The sequence below is a fragment of the Pogona vitticeps genome, chromosome 1, assembly GCF_051106095.1.
Source record: "Pogona vitticeps strain Pit_001003342236 chromosome 1, PviZW2.1, whole genome shotgun sequence".
Classification (NCBI taxonomy): Eukaryota; Metazoa; Chordata; class Lepidosauria; order Squamata; family Agamidae; genus Pogona; species Pogona vitticeps.
Window position 1 is genome coordinate 296784992 of NC_135783.1, and position 16424 is coordinate 296801415.

Sequence of the window (16424 nt, forward strand, 5' to 3'; positions counted from 1 at the left end):
TTTATCATTTGAAGAAATAAAACCTAAATAATACTACAACTGCTTTCTAAAATTTGGCCATGTAAAATAAGCCTATGAGATTCAACACTCTTCTTTAGCTGGTGCCTTCCTGATTTCCACAGTATCTGCTTTGCCTTCCATCCTAGCATTGACTGTTTTGGAAAGAAATAAAATATATATATTGATACCTGGACAGATTTTGTTAATCTTCAACTGGGGTGGGTGAACAGCAGTGCCCCTCCAAACGATGTTGGAATGCAAATTCCTTCAGCTCTAGTCAGCCTAGGCAGTGTCCTTCAGCACCATTTGGAGAGCCAAACATTTTCCTTCTGTGCTTTAAAGCAGTGGTTCTTAACCTTTGTTACTTGGATGCTTTTGAACTGCAACTCCCAGAAACCCCAATCAGGACAGCTGGTGGTGAAGACTTCTGGGAGTTGCAGTCCAAAACTCCTGAGTAACCCAAGGTTAAGAACCAGTGCTTTAAAGCTCAAAACTCCATGAATTGTTTATAGGTCCGCTGTTACCAAATATGGGATGTGGTGGTGCTGTGGGTTAAACTGCAGAAGCCTCTGTGCTGCAAGGTTGGAAAACAAGCAGTCGTAAGATTGAATCCAGATCGTTCCTTGTCTAGTCGCACTGGCCACATGACCACGGAAACTCTGGCTCTATGGCTTGGAAATGGGAATGAGCACCGCGTCCTAGAGTTGGACATGACTGGACTAAATGTCAAGGGAACCTTTACTTTACCTGCTGTTACCAAACTCTACTAATAAAGTAATGATACAGGGCCTTGAGAAATTAAAGCACAATCATAAGGACAAATATAATATAACCAAAAGTTAGGAGATGATGGAACATTCCTTATAGATACAGTAACTGTATAAAGTCATCAAGTCACAAACCTCCACTAAAGTCACACACATGGGGGAGGGGTGACAAGGAATTAAACATTTAAAGCACATTTTACAACCATATTTTACATATATTGTTGTCTCTGACTTAATTACAACCGTATGAATTAGAAACCTCCTGAAGATCCTATGATCCTTAACAGCTTGCTCAGGTCTTACAAACCCAAGGCTATGAGTTCCTTTATTAAGGCAATCTGTTTCAGGTTAGATCTTCCCCATTTCCTGCTACCTTCCAATTTTCCCAGTGTTGTTGTCTTTTTGTTATACATATGCATACTTCAATAGGCAGTTGGAACTGGCTTTGTGTTGGAGATTGGACACTTGGTTTAAGACAAATAGGTTGCATTTGCAGTCTTAATCTGACAAACGATAGCTCTAAACTGCTTTAAAAAGCAGAACTATCAAACGTTTCCAGTGTGGTATGCAGACTGATTTATAGGGAATTTTATTTACAGAAAATGTCGAAAACAGGCAAGTGTATGAAGTGTTTGCATCTGATCAAATGAAGAATGGAAACAGACACAAATTGAAAGTCTAAATTGGATGAAGTGTTGGCCTTGTGTTTCTTCTGTTGGTTTTTTCCCTCCTGAGTATTTATCCAAAGTAGTTTGTTGACATACAGAATAATTTGATTTTAATTATCATAGGCATAGTTTTTTTAAATGGGTTAAGTGGTGAAAGGATATTTAGTCTAACCTGCCAAGATGCACATTTCAGATATGTACATTTCAGAATGTTAAAAACCAGACCTGAAACACTGGGATTGTTTTTAACAGCCGTATATTTGGAAATGTTTTACAGATTCCAGTCAATTGGTGCACCGATAAGATTACAGGAGTGGTTGAAGGTGTTTTTTTTCCTGTAAAGCATGAATTTATGCAAATTCTCTCCCTTGGGACCAATTTGTTTGGTTCCTGGGAAAAGTAATAGGGTAGTTGAGGAGGATGCTCCCATTTTTTGGAAATGTGCTTTTGTGTACATGCAGAGAGCATGGATTAGAGCATATTGACCTACATAGCGGGTTGTTTTGATAGATCTGAAGGGTTTGAGGAATGCGGCATTGTTTGGACTGGAGCACCTGCAACTCCCTGCGGCTGTCTAGGAAATCAGAGCTGCCCTTTGAGCTTTAGGAAGGAAGGACAGAAAATGCAAATAAAGCCATCGTGGTAGAAAATATCACAAATAAAATGCAATATATTGAAAATATATTTTGTTCCTCTTAGAAATGTAATAATGTGCCATCAAGTCAGTTCTGACTTATGATTACACCATTCAGGGTTTTCCTGGTAGAGAATACTCAGAAGTGGTTTACCACTCCCTTCCTCTGGGGGTGCCCTGGGAGGGTGAAGCTTGCCCAAGCCCGCATAGGCAGGTTCTACTTGCAGGAGTCATCGTGGGGAATCAAAAATTTAAAGACAATGGCAAATACCTGAATGTATTTTTCTCCCCACTTCTTGTCTTTAGTTTCTAATAAGTGACCGTGACAGAGACCCACAGTGTAACCTCCATTGCTCCAGATCCCCAACCAAGCCCCTCTGTGCCTCTGATGGCAGGACGTATGAATCCACGTGCGACTACCAAAGAGCAAAGTGCAGGGAGGGAAGCCTGAGTGTGGCTCATCGGGGCAGGTGCAAAGGTAAGGAAATGAAAGCTGGTTTTCTTGGCATGGAGTGGGAGTGTGTTGTAGAAGTTTTCAAAGAATAAGTAGATTCTGCCATTTAGTCTAAGGATTATTGTCTAGTACAGGGGTCCCCAACTTGTGGCCCGGTGCTGGTCCGTGGGCTTGCCGGAACTGGGCTGTGGAGATGGATCTCTGCCCCCCCCCACAGTGGGCGTGTTGCGCTCATGCAGGGGCGTGTTGTGCTGCATGCAGGGAGCCCCTGCCCCCATGCACGGACCCCGCCCCCCTGCCTGCATGCAAGGTGGGTGTGTTGAGCTCGCGCAGGGCCATGTCGCGCTCGTGCAGGGGAGCCCCCCATGTACGGACCCTGCCCCCCTAACCAGTCCGCTGGTCTTGTAGATACCTTTGGTAAATAAAGGCCCTCTTGGGGAGCTTGATAGACAGTGATCTGTACATCTTTTTCCTCTGAGGGTGTTGGGAGAAAAGAACGGCTTTAAAAACACATTTCATTCCTCACTATTTTACTTCAAAGTACTAATATGATAGAGAGAAAGCAAATGCATTTTAAGACTGAATGCATAAAGTAATCTTGGAGACTCCTACAAATCAAAACATAAGAAATACAAATACAGTTCCTGAGCTTACTTGTGAAAATTCCAATAGTTAGAATTTGCCACAGGGTAGTTATTGACAGTTACTGAAACCTGTATAGATTTTAATATGCAGCCCAAGTGGGCCTTCTGATATTTTGTTTTCTTTTGTCGTCTTCATAGTGATTGGGCTAGTTAGTGATAATTCGTATTTATTTATGTTTTATATATTTGTGACTTTTTATAATATCTCTAGTTTTAAGCAGCAATTACAAAATAGCTCAAAGGATAAAACTATTGAAGGAAATTAAGAAGTGTAAAACTCACATTAGCAACTAGATAAAAACTGGTCTTTCCAGCCACTCCTTTACACTTTAGTTATCTTATCAAGTGAAATGTCTTAGGTAGCCAGGCACTATCTGTCAGCATTCTTTTATTTGAAACCTGGATAAAGTAATAAAGTTACGCACCTTAAATACACAATTATGATAGTGAAGGCATGAGTCCCAAATATACTTCTGTTAGTGAACGGGAGTACACCATGGTTTTCATGGGGTCATTCCTGTATTAAAAAGATGGTCATTTAGGAGTTGCCACACATCTTTACTATGGTCCTCATCACTGTGGTTGTTTTTGTTTGTTTGTTTGAATGGCTTTTAAAGAATTTTTAATGCTTTCTAACTTAAATCACAGCTTACAGTTTCTCCTGAACTTTAAAATTGAGTAATATCTCTGTCATTGTTGGCTGTAAAGCAAGGAGTGTTTTGAAAGAAAGAGTGCAATTTTCTTCCCATGAACTGAAACGTCTTTGGAATAGCCTCCCTCCTGAGATCCGTATGGCCCCTTCCCTGGGGATTTTTAAACGCCAACTGAAAACCTGGCTGTATAAGCAAGCCTTTCCTCCATCCACCGCCTGATTTTGTTCTCTGTGCCTTTTCCCCACCTGATTATTGTGGTTTCTTTTCTCTTTTTTTTTAGTGAAATGTTGTTATGATTTTAAATTGTATTAGATTTGATCTGTTGTTACCTGCCCAGAGTAGTCGGTATGACTAGATGGGCGGGCGGGCGGGCGGGCGGGCAGGCAGGCAGGCAGAAATAAATAAATAGATAGATAGATAGATAGATAGATAGATAGATAGATAGATAGATAGATAGATAGATAGATAGATAGATAGATAGATAGATAGATAGATAGATAGATAGATAGATAGATAGATAGATAGATAGATAGATAGATAGATAGATAGATAGATAATGGTTATACCACACTTTTTTACATGTTGAAGCTTCATTCTCATTTCTTCCACTTCAATCAGATTGTTGCCCCAGGGTTTTCTTTTTCACTTACTGTCTGTACTAGTTAGAACTAATGGGAGATGTAATCCATCAGTATCTGGCAGCTACATGTTTCCTGTCTCTAGCATAAAGGATGCCACATCTGAGACACAACTTGGCTCTCCCCACCCTGCTTCTCAACTTGTGTTTGCACCTTTATTCTGGGCCAGTGGTTCTTAACCTTTTTGAAATGCCCCCTTGAACCATTGAGGAAGTTATCATCACCCCCGTCCCTGCGGCGGCGTAGTGGTGGCACCGGATCCGCTGCTAGCACCAGCTGCTCTGGATCCGCCTGCCAGATTCACTGCCAGCACCGCAGCTGAACCTGCCTTCTCAGGTTTGGCTCACTCCATCACCCCATATCCTCCCCTTCTGTTCCTTTCGCCTTCATGTTGCCCCTTTTCTTTCCATCACCCCCCTGAAAATGGGGGGCAATATTACCCAGGTTAAGAACCACTGGTGTAGGCAATATCTTGGCACAGCAGTGACTGCCTTCTTGGCAATCACACTGAATATAGAGCTGCAAATCATGGCAACCACACTGAGGTTGAAAAATAATTCACCCCTTTTTTTAAGAGGGGCAACTTATTTTACAAATCCATCAGAGCTAGCAGGACAGGCCAGTATGGAGTGGAATGTAAACAATATACTTTGAGTAAAATGTGTAACTTAGAGGCAGCTTCTGTCTTACTCAGAGTGAAGCTATGTATAATCCTCAGAACAAAGGCAGCAAGGATACAATATAGAGCCAGGTGTGGTTTCAGCAGGATTGAATGTTGAGCTAACAGGTACCTTAATAAATTAAATGTCTTAGTTAGCCAGGCACTATCTGTGTTGACAAATAATGCCGTACAGTAAAATACCTCTTCATGGACCTTTGCCTGGGACCTTTTCAGAATGGAATGTCACAACCTTGTGTTGATTCTTGCTTTGCTTTCCCCTCTATTAAAATTCTCAAGTGGTTTCACAGATGCTGGCCAAAGCAAGTGCAGATTAGAAAGAGCTCAAGCACTAGATCAAGCAAAGAAGCCTCAAGAAGCAGTCTTTATTCCAGAGTGCAGTGAGGACGGATCATTCACCCAGGTAAGATTTCCATTGCATTGTTATTGTTACCTGCCATCAAGTCACCTCCAGCTTATGGCAATCCTATGAATAAGCAATCTCTAAAATGTCCTGTCTTCAACAGCTCTGCTCAGCTCTTGGTAACTCAAGGCTCTTGCAAACTCATCCCATCATCATACTGGCTGCATTTTCTATACAAATATATCTTCACAAAACATTCAAAAGTGATAGCTCAATTAAAAAAATGCCAGTAAAGGAAGGGAGAGAGAGATGGTGATGGAGAGAGAACAAGGGTAGTTAGTGCCTGCCCTTTATGGGATTAAGAACTTCCCACCAATTTAGATTGGTGTACCAACTGCAGCCCTTCCTGGGCAGGGATATTGTGGCTTAATTAACCACGCGCTGGTAACTTCTCATTTAAATTGTTGCAATGAATGGCACATAGAGCTCTCTTTGAGGACAACTCAGTAACTTCAGACAGTGCAAAATATAGCAGGATGCTTATTAACTGCATAGGTAATGTGAAACATATTTCACTAGGTGTAGACTTTCAGTTTTTTTATTCTTCTTCAATATTTTTGTTTTCAAATAATGAGTTCTTCATTCATAAATAAATATATGAATGTTGTTAAAAAGCAAACCATATTATATCTATTGGAGAGAATCAGACCTTGCCGTACATAAAATGGAGGTACAGTATTTCTTTCTCATGTCTCGGATGAAAACATATTTATGCCTCTTAATTGTAATGTACCATTAAGTTGTTTCCAACTTAGGGTGAACCTCCCAGAGTTTTCTAAGTAGAAAGTATACAGAAGTGATCTAGAAGTCCCTCCTTCTGATGGTGTTCTGAAATTGTGCAAATTGCCCAAGACATGCACACCTCTAGTTCTCCATTAAATGCTTTGCTTTAAAAAAAATCTAAAAGTCAAAGTAGAAATGAAAACATTGTTACATTTTTTTTTCCTGCTTCACCCCATTCATTTGTTGCGGTTCACAAATGTTAATTAATTAATAGCAGATGTCGCTGGTTGCCATACACCAGCAAGTATGGTAGTACGGGCATTTTAAAGATGGACAAGAAGGTTTTGATAAGTGTGGCTCAGCAGAGAATTCTCAGTATAAGGCCACTAGAAGGTTGCCTGCTGGAAAATATGTGGTCATTTGTAAAGGAATGCAGTAAAATTACTTGAATAAATTAGATTTAACAAATATTGAAATACTAATAACTTGATGGAGAACTTAATGTGTTTGTAATTCCTAAGTATTACCAAGTTACATTTAAATTGTACTTTTGTTTATTGAAATATATATTGTAAAAATTGGAAGCTATACAGTTATATTCTGCGAGGTACAGAAAAGCAAATTAAACAAAGCAGCAGGACTTATTTTATAAAAATGTTGTTCTGGCTGCAGAAATCTATTTGAGCCATGACTTGTGTACAGTGACCTGTTTCTTTTAAAAAAACTGAAACTCCCCAGTGTGTGTCAGTGTGTTTACATACATGTGCCCATGGGATTCTCTTGTTCAGTGTGTTTGCCTGCATGTGCTCTTGGATTCCACTGCTATGCAGTAGCCCTGCTGAGAGCTCCTTATCTAAAAGATCCCCCAAAGACTGGATGTGTTTTTCCTGCTTGCGGAAAATGTTTTCCTGAATGCAAAATGAATGTTTTTCTTTCCACCCACCCTTTGTATTACTGAAAGAGCCAAGGCAGATATTTGTCTTTCATTTCTTATCTTCTACTGGATATGATTCCTTATCAAAAATCTTGCATGAATGAAAGTTAATGTACTTGTCAATGCTTTCCCTAAGGTGTATTTTAAACTTTTTGTTTGCAGAAAAATTGCATCTTCTAGTTTGTAGCACAAAGCTTGAAACTGCTAAGTCAGTCAATATCAGGCATTTTTAGCACCTTCTAAAAAATATTCCTATACATACTGCTGTAAACTACTTGTATAAGACTAATCTTGTGAGCAAAAGCTAATTAAAATAGCTATAATAGAAATGTAAGAGGTGAAAGCCTTGGAGAATACATTGGATAGGGTTTGTTCTTTTGTATTTTTGGACTGTGATTCCCAGATTTCTCCAAGAATTCCATAGGTAGAATTTTATGAGTTGGAATTTTATGAGTTGCAGACATTTAGATTTCATTCCCCTAGAGAATGGCTTTGGAGTTATTTATGTCCAGTGCTGCCACGGTCCCACCATGAACAAATAAAGCTGTTGTTATGCTTCCTGGGAGTTGTAGTTCTTTGAGAAGCACCCTTTATCTGGTTGATGTGGTGGAATGCCCATGTCCCACCTGTCCATCATGTGGAGCTCTAGAGCTGGAGCCTATGAGAGGACAGGATGGCATAGTCAAGGAGACAGTTGGAGACTGAGAGAGAAGGATTTGAACGTTTATGGGAGAGATTGGAAAGTTGGTGTACTTGGTTGATGTGTTAAAGAATAGTTAAAGGATAGAAGTATAATAAAGTATGTATTTGTGAAGGCTTTCATGGCCGGGATCTAATGTTGTTGTGGGTTTTTCGGGCTCTTTGGCCATGTTCTGAAGGTTGTTCTTCCTGACGTTTTGCCAGTCTCTGTGGCCAGCATCTTCAGAGGACAGCACTCTGTGCTCTGGTGTAGCTGGCTTGGGAGTTGAGTATTTATGGCTGTGAGATAGGCTTTGTCCTTTTCTGGAGATGGGTGATTAGTATGGCTGGGTAGGTCAACGAATCTACCCAGCCACAAGGACTGGGGATCACTACACACAAAAGACCAGCTAATGACACCCATCAATCACAGTGACAGATAATCTCTCCTCTTTATCACAACAATACACACAACACACTAATCACCCATCTCCAGAAAAGGACAAAAGCCTATCTCACAGCCATAAATACTCCACTCCCAAGCCAACTACACCAGAGCACAGAATGCTCTCCTCTGAAGATGCCGGCTACAGAGACTTGTGAAACGTCAGGAAGAACAACCTTCAGAACAGGGCCAAAGAGCCCGAAAAACCCACAACAACCATTATAATAAAATAGACAGTCATCAGATCTTATTCCAGTGATTGATGTGAAGTAATACAAATAAAGAAACATGTTTAATATCCAAGATCCACTGGTGGCAGCAGGTGAAAGGAGAAATAAGCAAGTCATGTCCAAAGGTGGACCTGGATTTGAGGGGGGGAAACTAGGGACATTGGGGGTGCACGACAATCACATGACAGCAAAGATGGTTGGTAAGTAGAGATGAGCATGAACCTCAGTTTGGTGTTTCGTTCCAGCTCATGCACATGGCACATAGGTGCTGCACATTCCCTTCTCCCACTTCCCTGGCCAAAAGTTTTTTTAAAAGATTAAAAAAATCAATATGAAATAGAAATGACTCTACTGAACCACAGTAGACTGTTGTGTTGTGTTGTATGTATATATGGGTTTGTATGTTTTGAAGAAATTTTGGAGAACTGTACATTTTCCCTTGAATTTGAATTTGACCCAACTCTAGGAGGCAGTGGAAGACAGGAGGACCTGGCATGCTCTGGTCCATGGAGTCACGAAGAGTCGGACAGGGCTTAACGACTAAACAACAACAACCACCTTTTCCCTAGCACTGTATAACAATTTAAACAGTCTGCTGGCTTTACAATGAACCTCAAAAGGAAAGCTGGGCATCAGCAGAAGGCAGGGTCAAAAGAAGAGGAGCTATAGTGCAGCTCAAACTGCATCAGATTGAGGGGCTAGTTTGGACAGTGGTACCAAAACAATTTACAGTCTCCTTGTGATTATGTAATCTGAACAGAAATGTAAAGTAGTCTCTTAATCAGCTGCGGCAAAGCCAAATCACTCCAATTAGCTTGCCAGTGTAGTTGCAACCTAAATCACCTTGAAAGTAGTTCTTAAATTAATATGCTACTGTTATACTGTGTCTTCTTCCACCCCCATCTGGAATCATCGCATGAATTGGCCTGGCTGCTCACCTGTTTTCCTAATTTCTTCAGCCCACCAGAGGCCTTGAGCTTTCCATTCTTTCCACTTTGGTCACCTAGCCCCTGGCCCTTGAAATGCCCCTTCTCTGAGGCCTTCCCCCACCCTAGCAATCCTCTTATCTCCAAATTTCTTAAATTTTTTTCCTTCCCAAGTACTCCCTCAACTTTATTTCCTTCCTCAGCCTCTGAGTTTCTCCGACTTTCTCCTTTTCCCACCTCTGCAGTTCTTTTTCTTTCTCCCTTCAAAACCTTTCTCTTCCATTTTGGACTTCTTTCTCTCCGGGTGATGGCTTTTTAGTTTCTCCCTCCTCTTTCCAACAAGGCACAGGCATGACTGTGCACTGTCAGAAGTCCTGATGACATATTAGTCATGTTGGTGATATCCAAGAAGAACTCTTCTTTTCTCTCTTGATTGTGCTACACAGTCAGAATGGCATGTTGACAACATGGGCTACAGTAAAGTCAGTCTCTGGCTTGATGGTTATTTTAGTTTATAATGAGGGGGCACAGAAAGTCACTCAAGGGTACTGTGTTTCGGATCCTAGGTTTTATTGATTTTGAACAGAATACTCAACAAGCGAGCTGAGTCCTCATCTACTGTAGGCTACAAGTCTTATACAAAGGTATCGTTGAAATGTGTAAATATGGTCAGTCCTTCTCTGCTTTGGAGCAGGATGTCAACAGTCATATTCTGAGTTGTGATGAACTGTGTAGGAATCCAGTGCAGGAAAGCAAGGGAAGGGACAGACTGCATTACAACATAGAGTTGTCAGTGTCCTATGGAGCTAAATGATTAATCCAAACCAATTCCTGTGTTTCCATATACACACGGTTCTGTGTTTTCCCTTCTCCAGAGGATGGAGTGAAAACAAATCACCCCTTGATTTGCCTCTGTCAAGTTATAATGGACGATCTTGCCAGCTTGTTAAAATGTTTATGCAGTCCTTTGAAACCTCATTCTGGCATCTTCCGTGAGGAATTGAACAGGCCCTGACAAAGGCTCCATTCTCCCAGAGGAGCATGTCAGTGGCTACAGTTTTAATGTTTTCATATTATAATGATTTTTATGGGTGCAGGAATTTATTTAAGGGCCCAGTGTCTGAAGTGTTGGCTTTTGTTCCATTTCACACACTGTAATTGATGTGTCTGACATAGGGAAGAGGGATGCAATAGCATTTCTAATTAATTTGGGAGAGGGTGACAGAGCAGTTCTGTTGTGCAAATTTTTACTGCTATTTTGTCAGTCTGAGCAGGAAGCTTTGGAGTGTTTTCATCCAAATTTGACCAAAAAAGGACAAAAATGACATGGCTTCCCATCAGATGGAGGAGTTCTCTTTGTCTAACTGCATCGTGTGTGAAGATCTGGATAGTCACTACAGAGTTTGTGTAACATAGTGGCTAAGGCTGAGAGCTGTGGTTCTCTGCTCTTGGTTAAGTCCCAAGACTGTTTGATGGCTTTAAACAAGGTACTTTCTATCAGCCTTCCATTTCTAAAATAATAATAATAATAATAATAATAATAATAATAATAATAATAATAATAATAATAATAATAATAATAATAATAATAATAATAATAATAATAATAATAATAATAATAATAATAATGTGCTGTCAAGTCAGTTTTGATGAGTGACAACTCTTTTCAAGGTACTATTCCCTTTTTCTGGCGGGTGCCCTGGGACTGTGCTGCTTGCTCAAAACCACACAGACTGTCTGTACTCCCAGGAGGCACAGTTTGGAATCAAACTTCCAGCCTCTGGCTCTACGACCAGATAACTAAACCACTGAGCTATCCAGCCAGCTGACAATTCTAATATAAAGATACTTATTTCCCATTAAAGTTTGCATATTAGTTTTTATCTCTTAGCACAATGTTCTTCTGTAGTAATTATATTCTAATTGTTATAAGGATTATTTTTAAAAGCAGCATATTTAGAAAGTGTGAAAAGAATTTATAAATATAAGTGCAGTGTCCAGATGAAAGGAAGTAATAGAGCCACTCAGTTCTGCTTTAGTCAGACCTTATCTGGAGCATTGTACAGTGGTGCCTCGCATAACGAGCGCACCATTTAACGACGAATCCGCATAGTGATCTATTTTTTGGGATCGCTAATGCGATCGCATTGCAATGTTTTAATAGCCTAAACATCGCATTGCGATGTTTGCAGAACAGCTGATCGGCAGTTTAAAAATGGCCGCCAGGTGTCCAAAATGGCCACCGCAACCATTTTCGCGCAATTTCCTCGCTTACCGAGGCAGCAAAAATGGGGGCGCTATGGAGGATCTTCGCATAACTGTGAGTTTTTGCCCCATAGGAATGCATTAAACGAAATTCAATGCATTTCTATGGGGTTTCCCCCCCGCATTGCGATGTTTCTGGATAGCGACGATTAATCCGGAACGGATTAACGTCGCCATGCGGGGCACCACTTTATCTAGTTGAGGGCACTACAAAAATTAAGAAGGATCTTGAGAAGCTTGAACATGGCCAGAAGATGGCAACCAGAATGGTAAGAGGCTTAGAAACTAAATTCTGAATGGAACTTGCCATGTTTAGTCTGGAGAAAAGAAGGTTGAAAGGTGTTATGATTACTATCTTCAAGTATTTGAAAGCTGTCCTGTGGAAGATGGACCAGGCTGATTTTTTTTGCAGCTTGAGCAGATAGGACCAGAAAAATTAGAAGAAACATTTTGACCAAACATTAGGAAGAACATTTCAACCATGGGAGCCTTTCAATAATGAAATTGACTACCCTGGAGAGTGGTGGACTCTGCTTGACTGAAGAGTTTTAAGCAGAGGTTGGTTGGCCATCTATCAGAAATGCTTTAGCAATGGATTTCTTGCCCTAAGAGGGAGCTGAACTTCACAATCTTTTCAGTTCTGCAATTCTGAATCTATAAATTTGCACCCAACATTTCAAGATTGTATTGAAGGCTTAGGAAAGTTGCTAGCATTATTTTCATTTTACAAAGGAAAAAACAAATTAAGTTAGACATGGAATGGATTGAGGTAAGTAGGGTTGTGTAAGGTCACATAGAGGTGAAGCATACAGTGATCCTTGCATCCACAAGGCATGGAAATCTGAAGCAACTCTATTTGGCCTAACTCCCTTTAAAATGAAAAGGGGAAAAAGACGTGCAATAGCAACCAAAAAATACCAACACCCTTTGCTCCCTCCTATCTCCTCTTCCTTCTGGGATAACTTTCATCTTTTAAAGAAATGGAAAAGAAAGGTTATGTTATTATGGCAGGAGATTTTAATACGGTTATGGATAAGATAAAAGATAAAAAATATTTATGGTCGGAATGATATTTATCACAGAAATACAATACTGAGCAAGAAGGTAAGAAATAACCAATTGAAGGATATTTGGAGAGAATTGAAAGGCGATGAAAGAAGATATACATATTTTTCAGCAGTACATAACAGTTACTCTAGAATAGATTATATATTCACATCTCAAGACTTAATTTCTAAGATAGTTAATACTGAAATTACTTCTATTAAAATAACAGATCATGCTTTGATGTCAATCAAGATTGAAATAATAAAAGATTATAAAAATTCTAAAAGGTGGACAATGGATAATAATATTTTATAGTACCCAGAGGTAATAGAAAAGATAAAGAAGGAATGGTTAGAATTATGGACAATAAATGAAGCAGGAGGTGCTAAATTAGGCCTGCTATGGGACACAATGAAAGCAATCTAAAGAGGAATAACAAGAAGGGAATCCCGTAAATTAAAAAAAAAATAAGGAGAGAAATGTAAAAAAATTGGAAGAAGATCTGAAAAATTTAGAAAACACATTTTTAAAGAAAGAGATAGAAGAATTTTGGTGGAAATTCAGGCTAAGAGAAAGGAACTAGATAACTTAGAAACAGAGAAAGTCCAGAGAGATTTGATGTATTTAAAGAGGCATTTTTTGAATTTAATAATAAAAATTCAAAATTATTAGCTAGATTGTGTAAAAATAGAAAAGTAAAAGACTCAATAGGGATAATTAAAGATAGAACAGGTAAGAGTTGTAATATAATGAAAGATAAATTGAAGATTTTTCATGAATTTTTTCAGAAATTATATAAAGGAAATAATTTAATGAAAGAGAATATAGAAAATTATATAAATGAGAATTTAACAATCAAATTATTGGAAGGTGATAAAGGAATATTAGAAGAGATTAAATAACAAGAAATTGCCAATGTTATTAATAAGTTGAAAAATGGCAAAACACCAGGCCCTGATGGATTGGGTCCAGAATATTATAAGCATTTTAGTTCCATTTTGATACCTAAGTTAAAAATGTTTTATAATAAAATAATGGTAGAAGAGACAGTTTCTGCTTCTTGGAAGCATTCATTAACGATTCTTATTCCGAAACCCAACAAGGGTCAAACAGATCTGGGATCTTATAGACCCATATCTCTAATAAACCAAGATGCTAAGATTTTTACTGCTATATTAGCAAATAGATTACATAGATTTATAGCAAATTATATTAAGGAAGACCAGTGTGGCTTTATTAAGGGAGGACAAATGAATAATTTAACTAGATGAGTATTGAACATTATATATGAGTTAGAAAAGGGAAATATAAAAGCAACTGGTTTATCATTAGACATATTTAAGGCTTTTGATTGTGTTGAATGTCCAACACTAAAACTTCTTATAAGGGGTTGGGAATTTGGCAGAAAATTTAGAGGGATTATAGATCAATTGTATTCAGATAATACTTCAGAAGTAATAGTTTATGATGGTTTAATGGAACGGTTTTTTCTAGGACAAGGTACGAGACAAAGCTGTCCACTTTCACCAATATTATTTTGTATGGTTATAGAATTGCTAGCTAATGCAATAAGAAATAATGAATTAATTAAAGGATTAGGAAAAAATGATACAATTAAAATTAATTTATTTGTTGATGATTCATTATTGACTATTAAAAACCCATTAGAAAGTATGGATAATGTTAAAAAGCATTTAGAAAAATTTGGGGAAACTGCAATAGTATTCCAAATTGAAATTATCATGGTTTGGGAGAATCACCATGATTAAAATGAAAATATTACCAAAAATTATCTTTTTATTTAGGATGCTCCTCATACAATTAGAAGAAGATATCAAGTTTTGGCAGGGATTAGTTAATGGATTTTGTAATCAAGGTAAAAAAAATCTAGAATAAATAAAATATATTGGTATAAGGCTCAAAACAAAGGAAGTTTAGGTATGCCTAATGCAAAAATTATTATATAGCAAATCAATTAAGATTTATTGGAGAGATTATATACCATAAAGAAAAATTAATTTGGTGGGATATGGAATCCTCAGAAATAAATGGGAATGTTGAAAAATACTTGTTTAATATAGTAAAAAGAAATACAATAAATCAGATGAAAACCCCCTTTTTAAGAAATATGTTAAATGTCTGGAACAGATACAGAAAGAAGTTTTGTCCCTCAACTTCACCATTAAAATTAGTGATTGAAATAGAAAGTTTTCCTACAAATCTAAAGGGTTTAGTAGATTTGTTTAAGGATAAAAGTTTTGCAAGATTGAAGGACTGGATGAGTAAAATGAGATTGAAGGAGTTGATTATGGTTAAACTTTAAACTAATAAACTTTCACGGTAAAATTATATTCGGTTAGACACTTGGACAAATGAATGGTTGAAAATTAATGGTAAATGTAGAGAATACACTAAGCACGAACAATTTCTATCATTACATGAAGATATGCAGAAAGATGCTTTAATGAAAGAAGTACTAAGTAGAATATATAATATAATTTTGGAAGAAGAGGAAAAAGAGAGGGGAATAAAAGGTTTGAAATTAATTTGGGGAAATGATTTAATTGGATAAAAATGCAGAGGATGAGAGTTTTAAGGTTAATGTCGATAAGAATAAAGGAATTTTTAAAAAAATGTTTAAGGTAGTATTTGACTCCTGTGAAATTGAATATAATAAACTCAGATTACTCTAAAGCTTGTTGGAAATGTGATGAAGAAATTGGCACATATTATCATATGTGGTGGGATTGTAAATTGGTTAAGAAGTTTTGGAAACTGATTTTTAAGGAAATATGTGATATATTTGGTAAAGATATTGAATTTAACTCTAAAATTGCTTTGTTGTCAATTTTTGATAAGATAGATCTTGATTGTTATTCGAAGGAATTGATTACTAACTTTATAACAAGTGCTAGAATATTAATAGCTAGGTTTTGGAAAGACAAAAATGATATCAAGTTAGAAGATTGGTGTGGTGAAATATGGGACATTGCATTAAATGATAAAATGACTATTGAACTCAAGATCAAAAGAGGGGAAATAAGTTCCAATATTTTTATGCTATTTGAGGTAGATTTGTTGGATTCATATTAGTGAAAGGAAAGGGTCTAAACAACAATCTATACAATTTTGGAAATGAAGTTTGTAATAAAAATATTGTTCAATGGGGTCCCATGGGTATGGGGTGCACAGTAGAATTTAGTGCATATTAAGCAGTATTATTTGTATTTTTGTATTTGTTTTCTGTTTTAAAAATAATACAAATATAATAAATACAATTTCTAAGCAGATTTAAATATTCAGTTGAATGTTTGAAGCAAATTCCTGCTAGTCACAGGGACCTCTCTCCTTGTCTGATTTTAAACAGGGACTGGGTTGCTCAAGGCTGCTTTTAACTGAATGTAGGCCTATCTCATACAACTAAGCTTTCCTCTGTAAATGATCTTGAAAATACCTCATTCATATGGGTTTCATTAACTGCTTCAATGAAAGGTTTTGCCAAAGTATCAAAAAACTTTGTATAATAGTCTAAATTAACCCAGAAACTTTTTTCCACTTTAGATTTTCATTGCTTTAGTTATTTTGATGATAGTCAGAGACCCTGCATTCTGTTTATCTTCTATGCTATTTTAATCA

General features: G+C 37.7%; 1 protein-coding gene across 2 annotated transcripts in view; it reads left to right on the forward strand.

Annotated features, from left to right (window-relative positions):
• SMOC1 (SPARC related modular calcium binding 1) overlaps positions 1 to 16424 on the forward strand; it is a 119661-nt gene that overhangs the window by 29255 nt on the left and 73982 nt on the right. For both annotated transcript variants that reach the window (XM_020788525.3, XM_020788526.3), the window contains exons 2-3: positions 2376 to 2547; positions 5428 to 5540. In XM_020788525.3, coding sequence (XP_020644184.3) covers positions 2376 to 2547; positions 5428 to 5540 — 285 coding nt within the window. The remainder of the gene's footprint in view (positions 1 to 2375; positions 2548 to 5427; positions 5541 to 16424) is intronic.